The sequence below is a fragment of the Gasterosteus aculeatus genome, chromosome 15, assembly GCF_964276395.1.
Source record: "Gasterosteus aculeatus chromosome 15, fGasAcu3.hap1.1, whole genome shotgun sequence".
Taxonomy (NCBI): Eukaryota; Metazoa; Chordata; class Actinopteri; order Perciformes; family Gasterosteidae; genus Gasterosteus; species Gasterosteus aculeatus.
This window is the reverse complement of record NC_135703.1, coordinates 4266280-4290006: the sequence shown is the minus strand read 5'-3', so window position 1 is coordinate 4290006 and position 23727 is coordinate 4266280. Positions and strand designations below refer to the sequence as shown.

General features: G+C 50.2%; 1 protein-coding gene across 2 annotated transcripts in view; it reads left to right on the top strand.

Annotated features, from left to right (window-relative positions):
* Nucleotides 1-23727, top strand: part of arid1b (AT-rich interactive domain 1B) — a 132813-nt gene that overhangs the window by 73016 nt on the left and 36070 nt on the right. For both annotated transcript variants that reach the window (XM_078089494.1, XM_078089493.1), the window contains exon 5: nucleotides 17293-17623. In XM_078089494.1, coding sequence (XP_077945620.1) covers nucleotides 17293-17623 — 331 coding nt within the window. The remainder of the gene's footprint in view (nucleotides 1-17292; nucleotides 17624-23727) is intronic.

Sequence of the window (23727 nt, the reverse complement as noted above, 5' to 3'; positions counted from 1 at the left end):
TGTGTGTTTGTGTGTGTGTGTGTGTGTGTGTGTGTGTGTGCATATCAAGATAATGCTGAGGGGTATAAAGGCTTCTCTAATACCGGGAGGGAGCTTTGTGGTTCACTGTAAACAACACAGTTTGGAGATATTTGTAACAACATAAGATCATCTTTTCACATCTGAAACATTTTTTATTATTTTACTGCATGATAAGATGATTTACTTTTCATTGAATTTAAATCACATTTTTACCTGAAGGGACAATTAATGAATGAAGCCCACGCTTCCATGACAACTACTGTCAAGGTGCCTTTGAGCAAGGTCTCGTTATGGAGTCTGTTTATTGCATATTAGAGCATTCTACAAATAAAGATAGTATTAAATCGTTATTAAGACATATTCAGTGAAAACGACCAAGCAGACAAACGTGAAAACAAAGCTCCAAATATACTTGCTGTAAAGAACATGTAGCTAATGCTCAAGTGCTTTAAACCAGCAGTGTTTATAATGACCAGCAGGAGGGAAATAGAAGTCTGATTGTATAGAATCATAAGAAAATGATTCTGTGTTCCCTCAGTAAAGATTGTAAACATGGGATCATGGTTTTACTGTCGTCAATACAGCGTGGTGTTCTTTTGGTGAGTTACATTTAGAGGAAGGGAGGAAAATCAGGCAATGCTCAAGGGCGGGGCTACCGTGTGATTGACAGGTTGCCACTACAGCAAATTCAAAAAGTCATCTTCAGTTTGAACACGAGAACTCTCAGGTTCAAGCACGTGCTTCAGTGTACACTTAGCATGGCGGCTAGCCTAGCTGGCGAGTTAGCCTCCTGCTAACATTTGGCCGACTTCATTCAAAGCGGAGCGTCCAGGAGACGTTTGGTTTCAGGGGGGAGGCGGGGAAGGCGGGGGGGGGGGAGGGGGGGTTGGGGGGCGTGAAGTGTGAGCCGGTCGGTCGGACCGAACAGAGACGGCGCTCAGAGGAACGATGTGTTGCAGTCGTTGGCGGCCGCCGCTGTCAGCTCCTCTTTCTTCGCTCTCAGCACCTCGCTCGCCCGCTCTCTCTCTCTCTCTCTCTCTCTCTTGACGGTTAGTCACACGGCCCGCTCGACCCCTCGTGGAGCAATACGTTCTCTCCGCCCGCCGCTCGGACACCTCGGTGACTGCAGACAGGCCGAGAAAGAGGCCCCGGCTGAGACACAGTCAAACGTGGACCCCCGTTCAAACCCAGCGCGCGCACACACACACACACACACACACTTTACACGTCTTTAATTGCGTGACAGCTGTTGCCGCGTTGGCTCGCGTGCCGCCTGCTATTCGTTTCACACACTGGGATTGTGAGGCCTGTGTGAGTTATGCTCCAGCGCCCCCCCCCCCCCCCTCATCGCTCTCATCCAGTATTTACCACCTATTCTTTGGAGAGGATGAATAGTCAAATTGCTTCTGGTATTAAGGCGGCAGTGTCTCCGCTTTTCGCTTCGCTCCATCTCTTCTGTCGCTCTTTTTCTCTATAATCAGACAAACAACAGTTGGGGGGGCTGGGAGGGGGGCTTTTCTGCCAGAGTGTATTTTCTCCGTGCCCCCCCCCCCCCCCCCCCCCCACACACATACTCTTTCACTGTTTTATTTATTGGTTCCCAGTGTGTGTCATCCCTAGCAACCCCTGAATATGCAATGAAAGCTGTGGGGTCACTGGTTCCTAGTCATTTTCATAATCTGGTGTACAGAGGCAGAGAGGGAGAGGGAGGGAGAGAGAGAGAGAGAGAGGGGGGGGAGGGAGGGAGGGAGGGGGAGAGAGGAGATGAGTTTCCCGTCTCTCCATCTCCGATTTCCCTCAGCGGAGATGCAGTTGCTGGCTGTCCATGTCAGGCGGGAGAGAAAAGAAAATGGCTTCCCTCCTCGTCTCTCCTCCCCCTCGCTGTCTCTCCCTCCCTCCCCCTCCCTCTCGCTCTCCCTCACTTTCTGTTTGAAAGGAAGTCTTGGTTCATGTGCAATTGTTCGCTATCGAACTGAAGTGTTCAACCGCTGACATACATGATATTATGGTCATGCAGCATTTTTATTTTAATTGAAAGTGCTCATTATTAAATTGTGACTGAACTTAACGGCCGTTCCTCAGTAAACATGTCGCCGTCTTATTTTTTCCAGTTGGTCGTTTGACCCTTAAATTCGTAGCCATTACCAACGTAAACTGCACCGAAATGCCTCAACCGTCTTATTTATTCATGTATGCACCGACTTGTTTCATTACCGCTGTTGTTTACTTGCATGGCCAGAGGTGACGAATGATAAAGATCTTTTATGAGAGCACAACCTCTTTCCACACACGCACACACACACACACACACACGCGCGCACACGCACTTATCTTATCTCTCAGTTTATCCGTCCATCTATAATTCTTTCATTCCCCCCATGGTCTCGTCTTCTTTCTGTTGCTTTATCACATTGGCTTTGCTTCGGTTTCTTTCTCTCACTTTTTCTCTTTCTGTCCTTTTCCATCTTTCCTCCCTGTTTCTCGTTGTTGTTACCCCCCCCCCTCCCCCCCTCACTCGATTTTTTTCCTTTCAATCTATCTTCCTCCTCTCTATTCCGTCCACCCTGGGAGATCACCGAGGCAATAACCAGAGCCGTGAGAGGGTCAGCCGGTGTAACCCGTGCAGACGTGTGTGTGTGTGTGTGTGTGTGCACTGTAACTGCTGGTATGAAATATGTCCTCCAATCAAACCAGCGAAGCCAAGGCGGTGCAGCTCTCAAAGTGGGAAAATGCCGTCGACATAATTCATGTACATGAGGCACGAGATGCACGAGGCCCGACGCTTCCTCCTCCTTCCCCTTGACAAAAGGGGAGCTGCTGCATTGGAAGGTCTGAATGGGTTTTATACGTTCCGGGGGTCAAAGAAATTAGTCGAGTCACCGCTGGAAAGAAGTGCGATTGAGAAAAATCGTCACACACCTGTTTTCCAGCGGCGTTCTCACACTTTGTATTTAAGCTTCACGGCAGCCTCGAAAATCCACTTAGAGTCAAAGTATTAAATCGGTAATGGTATGTAGAATTGGTATTCGCTTGACTGTGGAAGAGGGTTTGGGGGGGAAAAACAGGCGGAAATTGAAAATGAATGTGAACTGCATGATAGTCCGCCTCCCTTCTTCTCTCCTTTTGTTCGCAAGTATATCGCCTGCCTCCCGTCGCATGCCGCCATCGCTCTTCCTCCCCTCTCTTTCCTCCCCTCCGTCTCCGGCTCTCCAGAGGGATTTGACTCTAACTGGCCTTGGCGCCCGTAATGAAACCAAATCTATTTAAAGCCAAAAGCGATGCAAGTTTTAATTTCCTATTCCAGACTTAACCTTTTTGGCTGCGCTGCATTTTCACATCCACTTAATAACTTTGTACCCTCCACCCCTCCTCTTTCCTCTCTTTCATTCTCCGCATCACTCTCACTCTCTGTCGCTTTCTCCCCTCCATCAAACCCCCCCACCCTCAGTTCTCCTTGCCCCCCCCTCCATTGCTCTATGTAGCGAGGCCCAGGCTGCCTCTTCAAGGGCAATATCTGTCAGATGATTCCCCTGCGAAATTAAGACAGAGGCCATGAGGGAGGAGAGGGGGTGAGGGAGGAGCAGGAGGAGGGCGAGGGAGACGGGGGGTGGGGTGGGGTTAAACAGCCAGGTGGAAGCCCTTCTCTCCTCTCACCAAACACCACCTCGTCTGCCGGAGAAGAAGTGAAAGCCGTTTAAAGATGGATCCGGAGCGAGCGGGAAATGAAGGACTCGGGTAACAAGGAAGAGAGGAGCCGGAGCGGGAGGCCGGATAGTCCCAGAAAAACAGAGAAGAGATTTCCTCTTGTCTTTTAATGAGCGTGGACTCGCGCTGTGCGAGGGAGCCGTCTCTTGTGATGTTGTGTTTACACAAGACGGTTGAATTGAAGCGGATCGAGTGATTTACTACACGCCTCATATAATAATGCCCCCGTCAAAAATGCACGCCGTTATGCATTTTTGGAAGCCTGCTGTACAAATGTAAGAGTCCCGAGAGGGACAACATCTCGGTAATATAAACATAAAGTATCAATAAACGCTGTATATATGACTACTGGAGGAATGTTAAAGTGATTTATATCACTTATCTCAGCAGCGTGAATCCTTTTATGAAACAATCAGCAATGACGTCTGGCCCTGAACGCCTCTTCTGCTGGTTAGAGTTTTTGATCACATGCTCTTCTGTGCTCGCGTCAAGCACAGCGCCATCTGCTGTCCGACGCCACTGTTACACCCCGGGAACAAAGGCCCTGTCTGACCATTAAAAACACTTCTTTCTCTCTCTTTTCTCAAATGAACTTTACCTTTTTTTTCTTTTTTCTTTTTTCTTACACCTGCTTTGCATTTATACACATAATGAATTGCTTACATCTAATTATTCAATATCTCAATTATCAGCGCTGATGGCCTCACAGCGAAGCTCGAGAGCTTAAATTTACAGCCCTATTCCGTAAATGTCTAAAATGAAATTAACTTTTTACAGGGTGTCATCTGTGGCTTTTAAGTGGGGAAATTGAAGCCTCGCTTTCCTGCACGCGCACACGCACACACGCGTGCACGCGCACCCACACACACACATGCACCAGCTCATAATGAGAAGCCATTATTAGGCACTGATTGGAGCCAGGGTGCCGATATTAAAAGTGGCAGGAGAGGCAATATCACCTCGGCGTCTAATACGCTGGTAGATGTGTCATATATTTTAAGACAGCTGCTCTGCTGTTTATAATTAATAGCAATTTTAGTCCCAGCTAAAAATTGGAAGACAGCTAACAGAGGGATCTTGTTCTATTAAGTGCAGACTCCGAATCAATGTCAAAGTGACATTGTGCAGTTTTTTGAGTGGGTGGTCCGGACTCCACGGGGCTCGTATGTAAACACAAAGCTCGTGCGCCGTTACGTGTGTTTTGCACGGAAGGCGGCTTCCCTTTGATCCCGTGTGAAAAAGAATAAAAGAAGTGCGGCGCAAACAAAAGGAAGCGATGAAGATGGCCTCTAAAGACACCTGAATACAAATAATCTGTCTTTATTCTCATGCCCCGCAGTCATAAATCACTCCCTGCCACATGACAGCCTCATTCACCGCATATCAGTGTGGCAAATGGCTCTATCTTATAATAGCAATGTAGCACATAGCAATATTATCCGCGGCGGAGGATTGTAGTGCACGTGTCTCATGCGCTCTGCCCCGGAGCGCCAGCCAGATTGCACTGGCCCAGCGACAGTCTTATAATAAGACTCGCCCATTAAATCATATCAGCACTGCTTTTTATAGGCCCGACACCTCAGCTACGCAACTATGAAACTGTCCATCACACAGAAATGTGCGCGTGTGAGTGTGTGTGTGTGTGTGTGTGTGTGTGTGTGTGTGTGTGTGCCGTGTGAGCGGAGCAGACTGTGTCTGGGAGGAGACGCGTGTGTGTTTTACCAAACGTTGAGCCGCTCTCTGCAGCATCTGACAGCGTTTCATCTACTGCTGTTATTAGATCAGCCTCGCGCCGCTGTCACCTCTCCTTTCTCTGTGCTTACATCACACACACGCACGCACGCGCACACACACACACGCACGGCCTGACAACCATTGGCTCAGGAGCCGTGCATATATGCAAACAGGATGGCTGCCTGACGAACGGGGAGTCTGAAGCAGTGTGTGTTACTGGCATGTTCATGGGCAGCGGTAAGACGAGTTCTTGAGATCAGACCTGCGATGTTCCAGCTGTTATGTGCATGTTGTGTGTATCACATTTTGGTCAACTTCGGTTCGCTTAGATGAAGGGAAAAAAACACCTCAGGGATCACGTCACGCAGCGGGCTGAGATGCTTTTGCAATATGATGCTTTCTGGCTTGCTAAAGATTAATTAAAACGACAGCGAGCAAAGCACTGCAGCAAAAACATGGAAATATTTGTCCGGGGGGGAAAAAAAAGTTTTGTGTTTTTTTTACAATCCCATTTGTTTCCAATGTCCTCGGGGCCTGGTGGGAAATTAGTTTGTCAAATTAGTCATTATGAAAATATTGGTAATTCCAAATTTCAACTCATTCTGCACCTTTGGAAGATTACAATAACCTCTTTTTGGAATCGAGGACTGAAATGAAATACAAACAAATCCGTTAATTGCTGAATCCTGTGGAGTCTCTTACAGATCAGCGGATGTGAATATCTGGTTTTCTGCCCCCCCCCCCCTCGTGCTGTAAGAAGTGTTCCTTCTTAAGTCGCCGCAGCCTCCCGAGCGCAGCTGTCGTGTCACATTTGTCACCTTTGACGGATGACGTCTGCGTCTGGCGCGGGAGAGTTAAAGAACCCACGGAAGAGACGGCAGAGATGCTCAAATTCTTTTGGACGCGAGCGGATTGCCGTGTTTTTTTTGTTCTCGCCGCCCTCCGAGGAGCGCTTTTTCTGTTCGGTTGCATGTTTGACGCGGCTCGCTCGATTGCGGCACTGCAGCAGTAAAGTTAATTCAAAGTGTGCGTGTTTTTTTTTTTTTTTATCCTGACAGCTTTGTGATTTCTTTCCTTTTTCCTGATATTTTAGATTTGCTTATGTTGTCACTTTTCATGACACGTCTCCATGTCTCACTCAACCCTTCTATCGATGTCTGCACAGCACTCGCAGTCAAACGGCATGTGGGAATGTGTTATGCATGTGTGTTATTTAGCAAATCCTATATATTAATTATGTGTAATTGCTGAGATGGTGCTCGGTCATTTGTCTGTCAGGTCCTCAAAACAATAACGTGATGTCACATTTCCTGAATCGAGCCAACAGAATGAAATTATCCACACAGTTTGGATCTAATTGAAATGCAAAAATGCATTGTTGCTAACACTCGCTTTCATGCTAATACGCCCCCCCCCTCCCCCCCACCCCCACCCCCTCCACATGCATACGCCTTCCCCGTGATCCACACACACACTCACCACACATTAACAATGTGCACAGAAAATTGTGCAGACAGAATCAAGTGATGGACAGGAGGAGAAACAGAACCTCAAACGCTGCAACATGCTGCACATATAAAGTAACGTAGTGTACACATTGGTTGAACAGAGGACTGGCTGACAGGCGCACACACACACACACACACATAGAGACACACACAGCACCCCAAGGCCTCTCCACGTCTCGCTTAATCCAAGCCGTCAGTCAGCGCTCGGGGGCCTGGATGCTGCCGTTTGATTGTAATTGCAAAAACCGGAGGCAGACAAGGGAGAGCCGGGGATGTCAATAGACAGGTGGAGGGACGGGGGGGAGGAGAGGGGGGGGGGGTGGTGGTGTCTCCTGCCCACCCACAAGTCCCTGCTCAGCACGCCGGGTGACTTTGTGTCAGCAGTTTGTCTTGTGCATAGCTAATGGCGGCTCGATGGAGGGGAGGGCTGCAGTCTGCTGCTCCCCTTCGATCTCCCCGTCTCTCCATCCTCTGCACTCGCGGGCTGAATTCCTGACAAATGAGATTTTGCCCGAGGTGGATGGACGGATGCTGTGTGGAGGAAGGCCACCCCCCCCCCCTCCCCTCCCTCCTACCCCCCCCCTCCTCCATTTGTTAGGGAATCTCACGAGCCGTATGGAACACGGAGGTTTATCTCCTCCTAACCTCCTCCGTTCCTCCTGCCTCTCTCTTCCTGCAGCGCCGCCTTTTTTCACATTTAAGATGGAGGCCGGAATAACTCACAGTGAATTGTTTTAATGAAGAAACGGAGGCAGCGGGAGGGGAGAAGGGAGAAAAAGAGAGGAGGAGGGCATTAAGGAACACTGTACAGCAAGGAATTTAAGGGATGGAGAAAGAAAAACACACACAGTAGACCGATTGAGTTTGAAATGAAAAAAAAAAAAAAAGAGAAAACAGCCTCTCCAATTAAGGAGAAGTTTTTTGTTTTGTTTCATTGGTCATGGACAGTCGGCCACACTTGCTTTTGTTGAGTGTGTGATGAATTACACCCCTCCTCTGCCTTTGTTGTGGTGGAGCTCCAGCCGTTTGTACCTCCTACAATGGTTCGCGCTGTGAATTCTCTGCCTGTTTACCAACCGGGGCTCTTTTGAACTGGCGCAGAGAAATTGCTTTTTGAAAAGTCTCTTTGATTGCGAGCCCAATTTGTTTTCAGCGCTAAAAAAAAAAAAAAAAAAAAAAAAACTTTGTTTGAACTGCTGTGAAATGCGGGCTGACCGTCCTGAGAGGGCCGCCGCCGCCGCCGCCAATCCGCTCCTCTTTTTCGGCGAGCGTGCACGTACGCGGCGCGCGAGGTAGCTCGCAGGGTTCCGGTGCCCTCAGGTGACCATCGCCGTGTCTTCGTTGCTCCCGCCGGATGCACAAAGGTCCGTCATCAAATGCGCTTCCAGACAGCCGCAGGCGTGTGTGATCGTCACGTCGTATTCGGGAGTTAAAGGGACGTTTTGCTTTTCTGCTACACTGACCTCTTCTGCTGGTCAGGGTCAACTCCCGATGGACCACATGCACAACAATTGACCCATTTCTTTACATCAGGACAAGATGAGTTCAGTAAACACTTAACCGGTGGTTTGAATGTGAACATTAGATTGATCCTGCTGTATTAATGTATGTTAGTTGCATAGAATCGGAGGATAATCATATTTGGTGTCTTACTGTTGTTGTAAATAGCAATTAGGAAAGAGTGAATTAATAGAGAGAGGTCCTCCTGCTATTTCCATTTATTTCGAAAGTTTTTACTTCCTTCGATCTTGTCTTAATCAAGACTTTAACATGTGTGATATTTGTTTTTCGTAACATTTTAAACGCCAATCAGAAAGGCGTCATCTGATAGTATTGCTAGAAGTCCTCTGTGGGTCACTGAGTAATAAACTCACGCTTACTGTCTCAGATGTTTCAGGAGACATGATGCTGAAATGGGATCCGGCCTCCTGATGTAACGCATCCTGCAGCTGCAATCAGCCCTTAATTCAACTCGTAGGATATAAACATCTCAAGAATCCCCCCAATCACATTATTGATCCGCGGCGGGGGGGGCGGGGGGGGGCTGATGGATTGCCAGGGCGGATGCGCTGACGGGCGGCACGTCCACAATGGTGGAAGAGGGTTTTTTGCACCGATCAAACCAGACCCCCCCCCCCTTCCCGTTTTGATCAGGGTCGCTCGCTTTGACAGTGATGCATAAGTCTCTGCATCCCACACGAGTGGAGGGATGGGGGGGGGGGGGGGGGGCATTAAACAGAAACACACACAGAAAAAAGACTAAAAAGAATGTCAATGGCAGAGCTGGTCCGCCGGTCCGCCCTCACCTGCGAGAGACGGCGGCGTTCGGATGGATGCGAACCATCGCTATCAACCCCCCCCCCCCCCCCCATGTCGTCCTCCCAGTGCCCTCCTTCCTGCACACAACTTACTTTCCTTCATTTCTGGCCACTTCTATGCAGGAGAAGTGAACGGGGCGCGTTTCATCCCCCTGAAGCGGGCCTGAAACACATTCACAGCTGGCTGAATACAAAGGGAGGGAAAGGAAAGCAGCGAGGGAAACACAAAAGGGTGGAACTGCAGACGGGAACGAACCCTGACCGGCTCTCTCTGATGTTCCCTCACACACACACACACACACACACACACCGCACCCATTACTGTCAACCCCTCTTTCTTTCTCTTGTCACCCTTTTATTTGTCATGTTCAGGGGACAGAACCAGATCATCTGAGGAATGGGAGGTTAGAGTGCGTTAAAGGAAATGTTGTTTCACAGAAATGGCCGTTCCCCTTTCAGCGGGAAACACAAGCGGCTGTGCAGTCACTGCACTTCAAAGCTGCCCAGAAGACGCCCTATGAAAGGACGCGATTGTCTGCATCTAGAGGGGACGAGTGCGGGTGGGGGGGTGTTCTCCCGCTGCTGTCTCAGAGCTGTCCTTTTTCACATTGTTCATGGCACAAACACGTTGCTGATGTTTGTTTTGCAGATAGGGAATGAAGAAAGGAACTCGGGGCATTGCCTCGCGTGTGAAAAAGTCATTCCTGTGTTTACAGAAAAACATCTGATCCATTTGGCATTTTGCACAGACTGCAACAATTGCTGAAATGAAACATGTATGACTGACATCGGTGATCTTGAACCCTTGAATCTCGCTTACGAAGCCAGAACACTGAGGAGGAATATCATTATTCATCTTTCTAAATTGCGTGCAATTAACATTCGATAACATTTGAGGATTAACGGCTACCTGGAATGAAACCCGTCATTCAAAGTCCTTTACTGACTCACCGGTTTTGATGAAAGATATAATATAATATAGATAGACAGATTTAACAGAAATGATGCGCTGGAGGCGGCACGTGCATATCAGCGAGGAGAACGGGGAACATTACGGGGAACCAGAGAGAAGTTAGACCGGTTGTTTGGACTTAGTTAGTTTGAAGTGAGGCGGCTGCGTTCTCCCTGACACACACACACACACACACACATCCAACCCCACAAACACAACCTCTCCCCCCTCGCTCCTCCAATGGCCCTGTCGGTGTGCCAGGGCGGGTGATTACCGACGCTCTCCCCCAATTATGGGCTGATTATTCCGCCGCGCTCTAATTGACTGGGGAGATATGCAAATGGCTGTCATTTGGGATGATAAAGGATGCGGGTGCTGGATGCCCCCTGCATTATTTAGCCTCGGCTGTACGCAGCGTGAAGGATGTGGCGTGCGCTTTAATTGCTGAGGAGAGAGAGGTTAAGCTGAACGAGCAGCTGAATTAGAAATGAGGAATTTGGGCCCTTTATTTATTTCTTTATTTTGCTCCTCTCCTTCCATCGCTCTCTTTCCCTCACACAAACACACAAAATTTCATCTGTGCACCATCTAACACTTCATTTTTCCAGTTCTCTATTGGGTGAGTGGAGGGGGGCGGCGGGGGGGTGGATGGCAGGATGTCATGCTAGAATGCCATAAATAAAAACATTAGTGGTACCAATACGTGCAGAATAAATAGGGTAATCGCGTGTGTGTGTCTGTGTGTGTTGCTGGGAGGGGAGGCGGTGAGTGCGTTCGGCTCGTACGTTAAAAGCCAAAGTGTGAGGAACCTTTGTGGACTGCAGCTCAAACAATAAGCAGGCTCAGCCTCTGCAAAGCTGCCGTTTGAAAGCAAAGTACATTTAAATACACACTTGTGGGCAGACGACCAACGAGCCGACTCCACCGCGTGAAAGGTCCGAGTGGTGGGCGCCACGAGACGCGGCGTCTTCGACTTCAATACCCGGGCACACAAAGGAGGGCCGACCTCCGTCTTTATTTAGCCACTTAAATGAGGTTGTTGGAGACTCGTTGCCGTCATTGTTGTTGAAGCAGTAGGGGAGTCGGAGGGGTGGGGGGGTATAAGTAGTCCTTGCTGCTGCAGCTTGGCATATTATCAGGGGGAATCGGAGTGAAACTCAACACTAATCCCCCTGGTTTGCAGACAGCAGTGCCAGATTTGGGCGTCTTTAACGGCTTAGGGGTAATAGGGCCTCAAATGTCCCTTTCAATGTGGCCCGCCCCGTATCTCCACATTTTGAGAGGCTTAAGAGCCGGGGCAGTTATCAGTCAGTGAGCCCCCTATCTTACAACAAGAAATAATTACTGATGCATCGGAGTCACTGTTCCTATTATCGCCAGATTTAAGGAATCTTTCGGGAATCCTCACACAGGTGTGCAAACGACAATTTGACCCTGACGTCCTGTTCCGGGACGCCTCCGACTCCTTCCCAGCTCAATGCGCGTGCGGCTGTGAAAACTGAGAAAGCTTTCTTTCTCCTCTTATCGAGATGTTACGGTATTATCAGGAGATTGCCTCGGCTTTGTGAAAGTGTGTATGAGCAGAATTGAAAAGGAAAAGCACAATTGCCTTTGACTGCCGCCGCGGTTCTCCTCTGCGCAACTTTGGGAAGCCCCGGACTGTTTTGTTCTTTGGCTGCTTTTGTTCCAGATAACAAAAACAGAGACGGAGCCAAGAGGCCGTCTTCAACAACGTCGCCGACGTGTCTTTCAAAAAAATCGCTAAACAGTTCCTCTGCAAACGCAAAGCGCCGTTTGTTAACACCGGCATCCCGCTTACTGTCACGCGTAGCAGTGGACGCGTTCCCCATCACCCTGCGTCTCCCTGTCCAGGACCCGGCCGCTGCTGCCGTGTCCGTGCTTAAACCGCGTCCACACAGCAGTGCAGCGCATCGCCTCAGAAGATGCACAAGTGTCAGACCACCTTTGGTAAACTGCTGAAGCCTTTGAGCAGAGGCCGTGGAAAAAGTTCCACTGGCATTCGCTGCAACTGCCGCCGCTGCAACTGCCGCTGCTGCCGCAACTGCCCCTGCCGCTGCCGCTGCCTCCGTGTTCCTCCAGCTTGGCTCTTCTCACCTGTGGCTGCCTTAACTCGACTGAAGGGGGAGACAATTGGGAAGCTCCAAGCACTCGAGATAGGAGCGTTCAGCCTCCGAGCTCGTGGCGCCACAAAGACGTGCACGGGTTGGCATGCTGGCATAATTGAGTGCCTGCTGGGTGCCGTGCCTGAGGCCCACATGGGTTTTCTTTTGAGCGAGCCTGAGGCATGTCAAACATCTCCCCTCGCTTTGCAGAGAGCGCCCTTGCCTGTACTTGGAGTCTCTCTGAGTGGAATCCTCAGTGAGGATGGGAGGCACCAGGCAAAGACCCCGAGGAGGTGGCAGAGACTCGAGAACTCTTATCTCCCCACACACCAGCTCATACATATACATATCCCAGTTTGCTCCCAAACACTCGCATTATCTCGCAAAGACATACCCCGTCAAGACGTGTTCGCACATTCCTACGGGGAATTATTAAAGCGTTGCCAGTGCACCGCAAAGCACATTTTGATGAACATTTCACAGTGAAGCGCTTAAATCGTCATAATTCCTATCAATTTTCATTATCATCATCACCAATTATCATCATCGTTCCAGCCTTGGCAGACGTCCCAGCTGATTGACATCAGAAAAACGGAATGATGGTGGGGGTGTTGTGTTAAGTCTCTCCCTCCTTCTCAGTTCTCTTCTTCTCTCTGTGCTTAATAGCACTTAGTGAAAGGAATTACAGTTGGTGCTCTACATGGGGCATCGCATTAAAGCCCTCTCTCTCACACACACACACACACACGTTCAGCAGTCCATTTGGATTCATTTGCATGGCATTTCATTTGGAGTTCGCCTCTCGACGGTTAAAAAAAATAAAAATAAAAAGCTTCTTTTTGTAAACGCATTGCCGCTTAGTCTCCGGTGCGTCATAAAGAAAGAAAACATGGCGTCCGGAGCTGATGAATGAGTGCAGTGCTGCCATGAGCAGACCTGTCCCTCAGGCCTACGAACAATATCTGTTTGAGTTCATTACAGTTTGCATCATCATATTTACCCAGACAAGAGAAACAGAGATTAAAGCCCACTGAGGTGTTATCTCTGTACTTACCACACCTCCGCAAAGTGCACCATTACCGTTGCCATGTGTAACATTAGGACTTTAATCTTGACCCGTGGAAAGAATGTTCCTGTATGGACGCACGTGCACGTCGGTAAAAACATCAATACTGCGCAAAGAGATGCCTTAAAGCAGAGGAACGCCGTTTTACAAGTCTTGAAACAATGCTTTCACAAGGTCGTAATTGTTTTTCCGCTTCATGCAATTCCAGTGTAAGAGACGGGGAATAGAAACCACAGTGAGTATTCTGAAATACATTCTTGAAAGCTGCTAAAGCTAATAGGAGGCTTCAGGAGTCTCACTTTTATCACTAAATGCCTTTTTTGTGTCGGAAAAAGACTGAAAATACTCCCTCGATTGGGCCGAAATAGGCTCACGTTGGAATCAAGAGTCCCAGATGGAAAGCCGAGAACGAGTAAGAAAGTTATCTCCCGTTTTGGATTTACTTTCACCGGGAATCCAAGTGCACCGACTCCGTTCTGCTTAAACTCAACACCTGGCGCTTCAAAACAAGAACGCAGACTATTTTGTTAGCGGTCACTCGTGTGTTTTTGGGGAAAACCCAGTAAGGTTTCTGAGAGAGCTCTCAACGCGCGCTACGTGGCTCAACTGGTAGCCACACAGTTAGCCGGTTGGACGTCTGGTGCAGAGCCGCCGCCGCCGCACGGTCCGTCCCACCCGGGTGAGAGAGAGAGAGAGCTAAGGAGCTGCTCCCTCCACCCGCTCTCTCCTTTCCTGTCGCCCAACAGGAAGCGGCGGCCGTTGGCTCCTCCCCGTCTAGACAGAGAACTACTTTCTCGCACGCACACACACACGCGCGCGCGATCGCACAACGCTCGTTGCCTTCTACCAAGCAGCTCTTATTAATTCCCAGTGTGCGCGGTGAGAGGAGTCAACAGCAGTACCTTGTACGGGGGGGGAAAGGGCCCACAGTCTGCTGGATGTGACCTTGCACCCTGCCGTGTGTGTGTGTGTGTGTGCGTCTGTGTGTGAGCATGAGAGTAGGTCAGCGGTATGAGTGTATGAAAAGATAAGGAATGTGTTTTGTGTGTGTGTGTGTGTGTGTGTGTGTGTACGTGGAGCTTCATCTGTCCCCTCGGTCACATCAGCGCTCAAGCATGTCTAGCTGTGACAGCCCAGCTGCGTGTGCGCCTGTCTCACACACACACACGCACGCACACACAGACACACACAAACAGAGGCCCACTAAACGATAGAATGCAGGCAGGCGGCAACACCAGCGAGGTGAAGGGTCACGAGCGACTGCCTCCCCGCCGTACTGTGAAATGTGCGGATGGCAGGTTCGGCCCATCATGTGCGTAAGCGCGACTGAATGTGTGTCTGTCTTGAGGCAGGCGGTGGGGGTGGAGGTGGTGGGGGGGGGGGGGGGAGGGAGATCTCAAAGTAACTGGTTATTATCACCTCAATATTTTTCTTATTATGACAATTACATGCTCCAGGAGCAAATTAAGCGATACAGGACGACAAGCGGGAGTGGTTGACAGCTATTTGGAGACTCAATGCACAGAGCAATTTGCAGCCCGGAGCCAAACAAATTGGATTTGGGCCACTTTGGATTGGGGCCCCACATTTGTTGGGTGTTTGGATCCCCCGACCGCATGGCTGCCCGGCCGGTTAGCCGGCTGGCTCCGACGCTCCACACACGGCTGCGTAGCAGACTTGTTAGCCAGGTACCACAGGAGCCTTTGGCCCTGGACGGGGGACGTAGTGTGCGTGTGGAGGGAGGTGGTTATTAAGTGCGTTGTGAAATTAGGTTATAACTGTGGAATTATTGGGTATTTACATTTGGCGTTTTTATAGTCTCGGGGTGGTATGCCTTCCCAACCTTTCATGCTAGCATAGTGGAGCTGCTGTTTTTGCTGTGTGTGTGTGTGTATATAATCCAAACGAGCCAAACAGCCTTAAAACAAATCACTGGTACACATTTTCCCGCCCCTCCACAGCCACTGGAAAAGCTGGCAGCAGCACCCAATTAGGTGCAATGGAATTATTCCCATCCTTTCGCACAATTAGCCGCCGGGTTGAGAACCTAGCCGCACGTCCTGCTAGCCCTCGGTTGTGTTGAAAAAGCCGTCGCCATGGTTACACCCGCTCTCTCGCGGCGACCCCCGCTGCGGCGAGCCCCCGTCGGTGGAGGCAGCGCGTTACGTCACTGGGCTCAGAACGCCGGGTGATTGCGATTGGCTCAGACAGGGAGCGGTACCTCGGGTGAGAGAGGGAGAGGAGGGGAGGGGGGGGAGATGCCCGCGTGGAGCGAGGGGGGGGGGGGATAATGCCAGGCGACAGGCCGGCGGGCTGGCAGAGCGGGTGGGCGCTCACGGCGTGATGGGAAAAAACAAAGGCTCTGTGCGTGTGTGTGTGTATGTGTGTGTGTGTGTGTGTGTGTGTGTCACCGCCGGGACGGCATCAACCAAAACAAGCAGCCAGAGAAGCGAACGCCGCGCTGACCTCGTTGTCTGTTTCGCGAGGCAAATTTATTTTGTTCAGCGCATTTAAAGATCGAGGCGATTCAGCGAAACCGCTAAAAGCCTCGAAACATCAGGCGAAAGAAAGGGGACATTTAAAAAACAATGAAGTGAAAAGCAGACGTTACAACAGTAACCGAGAACAAATGTTGCAGTGGAGTTTATGAAATAAAAAGTAAAGCCTCCATGCGTGGATACAGAGAAATGGGACACGCCTGTCTCACATGTGAAATAACATGCTGCCAGGGGAATGATGGGGGAAAGTACAGTTTCCGCCGCTGTCGACGTTGAATTGAATGTGACAGAGCTGCATAAATTCCAAACCAATGGCATATTTGTATTCACACCCGATGCGTCAGAGACATACAGGGTTTGGAAAAATGCCTCCTTGTCTCGCTCGAGGAAGCACGCTGGTGCAGAGAATGTGACGGCGGTCCCTCCAGGTGCGCATAGTCAGGGGGCTGCTTTGGATTTTGTGAGCCCGCGGTGACCATCAGGACTCAGGTGGGACGGGGGGGGACGGGGTCAACCAAGGCCTTGTGGAGCAGGTGAGATCAGCTGGCACACACCCGCCACTCTTCCCCTTCCGCCTCCCAAGTGGGCACCAGCCAGGGAACGGGGGGGCTTACTCACAGGTGGCTCCCCCCACCCCCCCCGTATTCAGCTACAGGTGGGGCACTGATGCCAGTCTGTCAACGTGTGTGTGTGTGTGTGTGTGACGTGTGTGTGTGTGTGTGTGTGTGACGTGTATTACGGGGTATTAAGAAACTTTCCTCTTCTTCTACTCACTCGTTTATATTTATTTATTGATAAAGTGCCACTTCCTGTGCTCCACGCAGCAGTATTTGGTACTCAGCAGTATTTTAGGGGATTCCCTGGTATCAATTCAGGAGAAGAAGAACCTGCATAGAACACACACACACACACACACACACACAGTTCTCACCACAGGGAATACAAGCTGTAACGTGAACTCACCCTCTGTCGGAATGAAAGCCCTTTACAATTAATTTTCACCACAGCACCACGTTTTTGTTCCAGCGCCATATTAACCACTGTCACCATGACTGCAGGGACGTTATCGCGCTGATTACAGCGGTTCGCGAGAAAATCTGTTCAGAAAATCACCTTGTGCGCTTGTTTCGATTAACTTAAAACCTGTAATGTCTTCTGCAACCATTGGGAATATGGTGCGCTTTAGCAATGTGGTTTTACTGGCTTTTATTGGTTTTTCAAGAGGCTTCTGCAGATTATAGCATCTGATGATTATATTTACCAGGTAAATGTGTCTTGCTTGAGTTCACCTTTACATTTCTAAGCCGCCTGCTGCACGTCACTCGCCATGTATTGCCTCTCTCTGTAAGCCCTGTCCTCTGTTCCAGGATCTGTCCGGTTCCATTGATGACCTCCCCACCGGGACGGAGGCCGGTCTGGGCTCAGCCGGCGGCGGCGGCGGCGGTGGCGGCGGCTCCTCCTCCTCCAGCAGCAGCAGCAGCAGCAGCACCAGCAGCCACGGGGAGCACGGAGGCCCCAGCAACCAGGGACAGTCCCCCTTCTCCCCTCACGCCTCCCCCCACCTCGCCAGCCAGCGGAGCGGGCCGTCTCCCTCCCCCGTGGGCTCCCCCGCGGGCTCCACTCAGTCCCAGCAGTCGCGATCGGGCTCCGGACCCATCTCTCCTGCCGGCGGACCCTCGGCCAACGTCACCGCGCCGGGTAAGGGTTCCAATAACGCACCACAAACCCCCCCAGCCAGAGTTTATCTCTCTCTTTATTAGTCGAATCACCGCAAACAAACGAAACCACAGCTGACAGGGATTGCCGAAGGAACCCGTCGCACACGGCGGCGCCGCATTCCGCGTCCTGCGCCGCCGTGTGAGATTCCCTGGGAACTTCGCAAAATTGCTTTACAGCTTAAAGGGAAATTGCTTTGTGCCACCGAAACAAGAGGCTGCTGTTTCGAAAAAAAAAAAAGCAAATGAGAAAACAATCAGGAACGTCCCCCCAGCCAGTGATGTCAAATGAGGTGCGCTCCCTTTGACGGATGATGAAACAACGGCTGGCGTGACATCACTGATTGGCGCGTGGCCAGAGGTTTTAGTTTAAAGTCCCGCGTGGCTCATTTCTTTCGATGTGCTTTTTGAAAAAAAAAGGAGCCGCTTTGAGGCGAGAATATCAGTAAACCTGCTGCTGTTTAAACACGTCGCAGTTATCCCACCTATGTCTCCACCTGACCTTTCCATACATTTTGCTATTTAAAGACCTGATTTCGTTTGTTTTAAATATGTGCATTTAAAGGGGATTTTAAGAAAGGTCACGTAGAAAAACGGACCGTGATGCAGAATAAGTATATCCGCAAATAACAACATGCCAACATTTAAATGCAGTGTGCTGGCAAAGATAAAGCTCTCCCACCTTTCTATAACCAAATGGCGAATAAATCAAGGCTACGGGACAAACCTGTTTTTCTTTGCTTTAATCGGTGTCTGCATTTCATATGACATATTTGTATATATAAATCTATACACCAAGGGGCGAATTCAAAAAGGGCCGAACCTGCACAAATGGGACAAAAAGAAACGGTGTAATTTTCAAAGAACGTGCAAAAGGGGAAATGCTCCCTTAACTGCGCTGCAGAGCAAATATAGTCTTGGTGCTCCGACACTATTTGCACATAAGTAATATCCGTAAATCTAGTGAACCATTGGCCTCTTTCTATGCAAACGACCCGTATTTAGCCGTTACGGTGAAACTGTGTTGGTGGTAACTTAAGCACATCTGCACTGAAGGACTGGAACATCAAATCCCAAATAGGGTTTGTCTGGTTTGAGCTACTCGGGTGACGTTTTGAGGCCAACTGCGTTCCTGCTGCGGAAGCAACATTCAAACGTTTGCACTGCTTGGTGGCTGCGTTCGTGGGCCGTCGCAGGTGACGCCCCGTCCTCGCCGTAATCCCTCGGGATTCGCCTGGGAGACTTCGCTCGAGTGCCAGTTGAACGCGGTTTGACCTCCTCTTTCGAAGAAGTCCAGACGACGCATAAAGGTGAAGACACCGTGGTCCAATAGCGTCTCTCCCGCTCGCCGTAGAATCCATCCAGATCATTTTTTATTCTGCCAGTTCGGACAAAGGGACAAACGATAAGTGCACACAGAAGCGCACGACCAAATAATATCAATCCAGCTTGTCTAGACTTTGATATATCTGCTCCATTTGAAATCCTAATTCGGACCCCTCAAGAATATTACAGCACAGCGCGAGCGCTTCTCGTCTCATTCATTTTCTGCTCACAGGTTTTTGTCCTTGCATAGTTTTAGACTTGTTGAGTGCTCAATCACGCTGTTATATGCACACACAGGTAGAATTTTCATAAAGCCCCCCCCTGTCCCCTGTGGATTGCACGAGTATACCACTTAATTGAGACTGACTGGTAGCGGAGGACGGTCCTCTCTGACTCGTTTCCTTATATATGGCGTGGCAGGCCGGGCGAGACACCGGCAGGGTCACCAGACGATGCGCGGCGTGTCCGTCCGTCTCCTGAGGCCGCAGAAACCAGTTCGATAAACATTCAGCATCATAAGCGAGCGTGGATTTGATTTCTGTGTGTGTGTGTGTGTGTGTGTGTGTGTGTGTGTGTGTGTGTGTACCCGCTGACCTCGCCGTCATCGCACACATCGCTCTGCCCGACTGCGTGGCCGACTGGCGCATCAGCATGTCCGGAAGCCGTCAGTCACTCTTGACGAGGCGGGACGAAACGTCTTGAGTGAGATCCTGACGCCAGCTCTTCCTCCTCCTCCTCCTCCTCCTCCTCCTCCTCCTCCTCCTCCTCCTCCCTTCCTCGAAGCCGCTTACCGGAGTGATTGACGCTAATGAAAAACTAGGACGCTGGCTTTGCAGGCGCCCGTGCCAGAAATCCTGACGAGGATCCGGAATGAGGCGGCGGAGACGGGGAGCGAAACCGATCGCTGGGACGTGATTAATAAGAAAATATTTTAAAAAACGTTTCCCCGTGCCAAATAAATGGCGATAAAGCGTGGAGCGGTGAGCAACATCTGGCATGTTTTATCGGCTGTACCACAATCAGTTTGAATTAGATCAAGGAGCAGCCCGCCTGAGAGAGACACGGGAGAACTAATGTGGTTAGCGCCCAACGCGCCCAGTCCAACACTTCCTCACAAGTTGGGACAAGTTGTGCTTCATGTTGTCACACTGTGCCGTTATGTGTGTCAGAAAAACAACACGTTCTTTGTTCATAATTGTTGTTAAAATTCCGCCTGTTTTCATTTTCAGTAGTTCGAACGGCATGTCAAGAAAAAGTCAAAACACTTACACACTAATAAGACGCTGCGCTTTGCTCCATTAAGACTACTGTCACTAGATAAATGATGTGTGATTCTTCAGCCAGCTCTTTCTATGAATCCACCTGCATATGTCTGCAGACTTTGCACGCATGTCAACCATGTGTTATTTGTTTTGAGGGGGGGGGGGGACTGGTGACTCGTTGGCCTGATGCGACATGAGTGCTGAGCGCTCGCGGCACACACGTCCCCCTTGACAGCGGCCAGAGAAGAGCGATTTCATCATGTCATCCATTCACCTGCCTGTCGGACACACACACACACAGACACACACCAATGGGCAACATGACAGCCAGCGGTTCTGTAAATTGAAGCTGCCACGGAATATCCCTCAGTCCCCTCAAACCCACAGTCTTCTCACTTTATTACACCGCTGAACATTGCAAACGTTAGTTTAGGATCTCAATCAATCAATTCATCAATACTTAATTGAAAGAAAGATATTTTGTGAAGGACGTGTGTCATTTAGAGTAAAAGTGAGCACAAAGCAGGGAGGACAGCATTTACCGCCTTCTTAAAAAATACATTTTGGGTTCATGAAGGTTCATTTCCTGAGCTCGTCCCTCTCGCGCCTCTTCTGGTTCCAAAAAAAACAAGCCGGCGACGGTCAAAAAACAAGATGGCTTCAACCGAAAGGCCGAACTTGAGGCTTCGAAGCCGTCGTCCACAGACTAAGTTTGCCTCCTACGAACAGTCTGTGACAAAACGCGACAGCTTATTTCATGATTCCTTGTGAGACTTATTTGCCGTTAACATCTATATATATATATATATATATATATGCTTGCTTGTTTGGATGAGTTGTCTGTGCATCTGTGATTGTGTGAGAACGATGCAGACACGGGGGGGTAGTGACAGATTGCCAGCCCATCATACACGTACTCAAATCTATCTTGTCGGAGCTCAACGGCACGCCTCTAATTCCCTCTCCTCTTCACTTTTCCTCTTCTTTCTCCCTTCTTCTTCTCTCTCCCGCTCTCCCCCTCTTTCTCCCCGTGAAGCAAATCCAATACACTGTAACATTACCCGGGCCTCGCCTCGCTATTTGGATTCCCTCCCAGAGCCAAAAAGGCACACACAGGGCCAAATTGATTTTCCTGTTGCGCTAGATTTGTGACAGTCGAGCAGAAATCACATTTCTCAACCGCCAGCCTCCCCCGCCTCTCCCTCCACCTCATATGCACACACGCACACACCACCCTCCTCCCAGTCCCTCTGAAGCAATTCAGAATATTTTTCTCCCTCCGTGAGACATCGGGGGGACGCGGCGAGCAGACATTCGTCCTTCATCCGGAAGGATGCGGGAGCTTCCATCGTCGGGAGCTTCAATCGGCCACTGAGCTGTTTGGGAGGGCAACAAAAAGAGAGGGATAGATAGGTAGTCTCTTTATTAATCCCCCACGGCGGGAGGAGGGGAGGGAGGGGGGGGCTTCGTGTACCTGCGCTGATTCAACAAGTGGTCAGCAGGTCTCCCGTCATTACTGGCGTCCCTTCCCGTCAGCCTCCGCGTGGCGTTAAGAAAGCCACGTGCGTTATCTCGCACCGCCGTCGCTGGCAGATGGATTCAGGTCGAGCTGTAGAGGTGAAAAGATGAAAGAGGACAAAAAAGGGTCAAATCTCACCTTCCATTTCAGTTCCACCCGAATATGCAGCAAGTACAATATGCTGATGTCAAAGACTTTGCCCTCATCGCCGTCTTTTTCCATTTTTGTGTCACCTGACTCGCTGTCAGGCTTGGTTTGTGAGTACACAAAGTTTAGTTTCATCTTAAAGCTGTTTAACGTCAAAGCTTAGGGTTCTTTCCACAACTATCTGAGCTTGTTAGTGGTAAAAAAGTTCTTTTAATGCCTCCAGTCATTACGTTGCAGCCGGTGTTTATGCATTTGTGTTGTTTGCGAGGACTACGCAGCACAAGGTTTCCACTTGTCGGCTAATTGAGACGGTGAACATCCGCAGTGGTGCACGAAAATCACAAATACTCATCTCCCCCTCATTTCATTTTTCTCCCTTATTTGCCTCTCTTCACCGATGGTCCCCCGAGGGCCAGTTAACAGCGCCTGCATACCCCCCCCCCACCCTTCACGTTTTCCTTTTCTTCTAAAGAGGCGATCGGAGCCTCGCGGGCGAATGCTCGGGAGAGTTTAATCTGTGCGTGGACGCTCGCTTCAAGTGCTTCCAGGGCCGAGAAAAAGGACACAGAGGTCAGGGCGAAGGGAGAGGGGGAGGAGGGCGGGAGGCAGGGAGAGTGGGAGACAGAGTGGGTGAGAAGGCCAGGCTTCGTCCAGTTTGTTAGCTTCAGGGTCCTTCCCAATCAATGTCTCCAATGAAGCTCCTCCAAAACCCGCCTCTTGTCCTTTACGTTGTGCCCCCCCCAGCGTTGCCCGTGGTTTTAGGCATTTCATATATTTCTACCTCTAATTGTGGTAATAAGAACCACAGATATTTATTTATTTTCACACTGAGATCAAAGGTCAAACCGGGATGCCTGCAAGGGACCAGAGCGATGACCTTAGTTGAGAATTACATGCATAAATCTGGCCTTTTAAAGAAATACATAATGTCAGTAAACGTCCTCCGCGGCAGGAGGGAAAGACGAATCTACAGGATGCAGAAGAGAAGCTCCAGTGATGTTCAACCAAAACTCCCATTCTTCCTCTGCGGGGGGGGGGTTATTATGAGAGAGAGGGTAGTTTTCCAGTCGCCGCGCTCCCTGGGAGGCAGCGTGGTGGGAACACGGCCTCTGGCCGTCCCCGTCCCCTCTCTCTCCTTCTCTCATTATTTTCATCGGGCTCTCTTGTGTTGCCGCTTGTGTCTCACGTTCCCTCGTCGCCGCCCCCTTTTTTCCCTCCCCATCCCTGTTTGTCTCTGCTGCTTTCTTCGCTCGCGGCGTTGCTGTGTTGCCGTGGCCTCCCGCCGACGAACGAGGCGGAATTTTCCATCCCTCTTATTTCTCCACGTCTCTCCTCCAGCTCTCTTTTTTTCCACTCTTCTCCACCCCCCCCCCCCCGTCTGCTCCACTCTTTCCCACACTCCCACATGGCTCTGTTCCCTCCGCCTCCTCCTGATGGTTGCTCGAGTTGCAAGATGCACTCCCCCAGCAGACATCATATTCCCAAAGCACGCCGTCCCGACTAAACCGCGTGGGGGGGGGGGTATGGTGCCGGCTTGCTGAGTTCGCCCATTCTGCCGCCGTACGACTAGAAACCCCTAACAGGAGCACAGTGCGCAGTTATTCTCCCTCACCAACACTAATTTTCTTGCTTTCTCTCCCCCCATCGCTCCTTCTCTCCCTCCATCGCTCCTTCTCTCCCTCCATCGCTCCTTCTCTCCCTCCATCGCTCCTTCTCTCCCTCCATCGCTCCTTCTCTCCCTCCATCGCTCCTTCTCGCCCTCCATCGCTCCTTCTCTCCCTCCATCGCTCCTTCTCGCCCTCCATCGCTCCTTCTCTCCCTCCATCGCTCCTT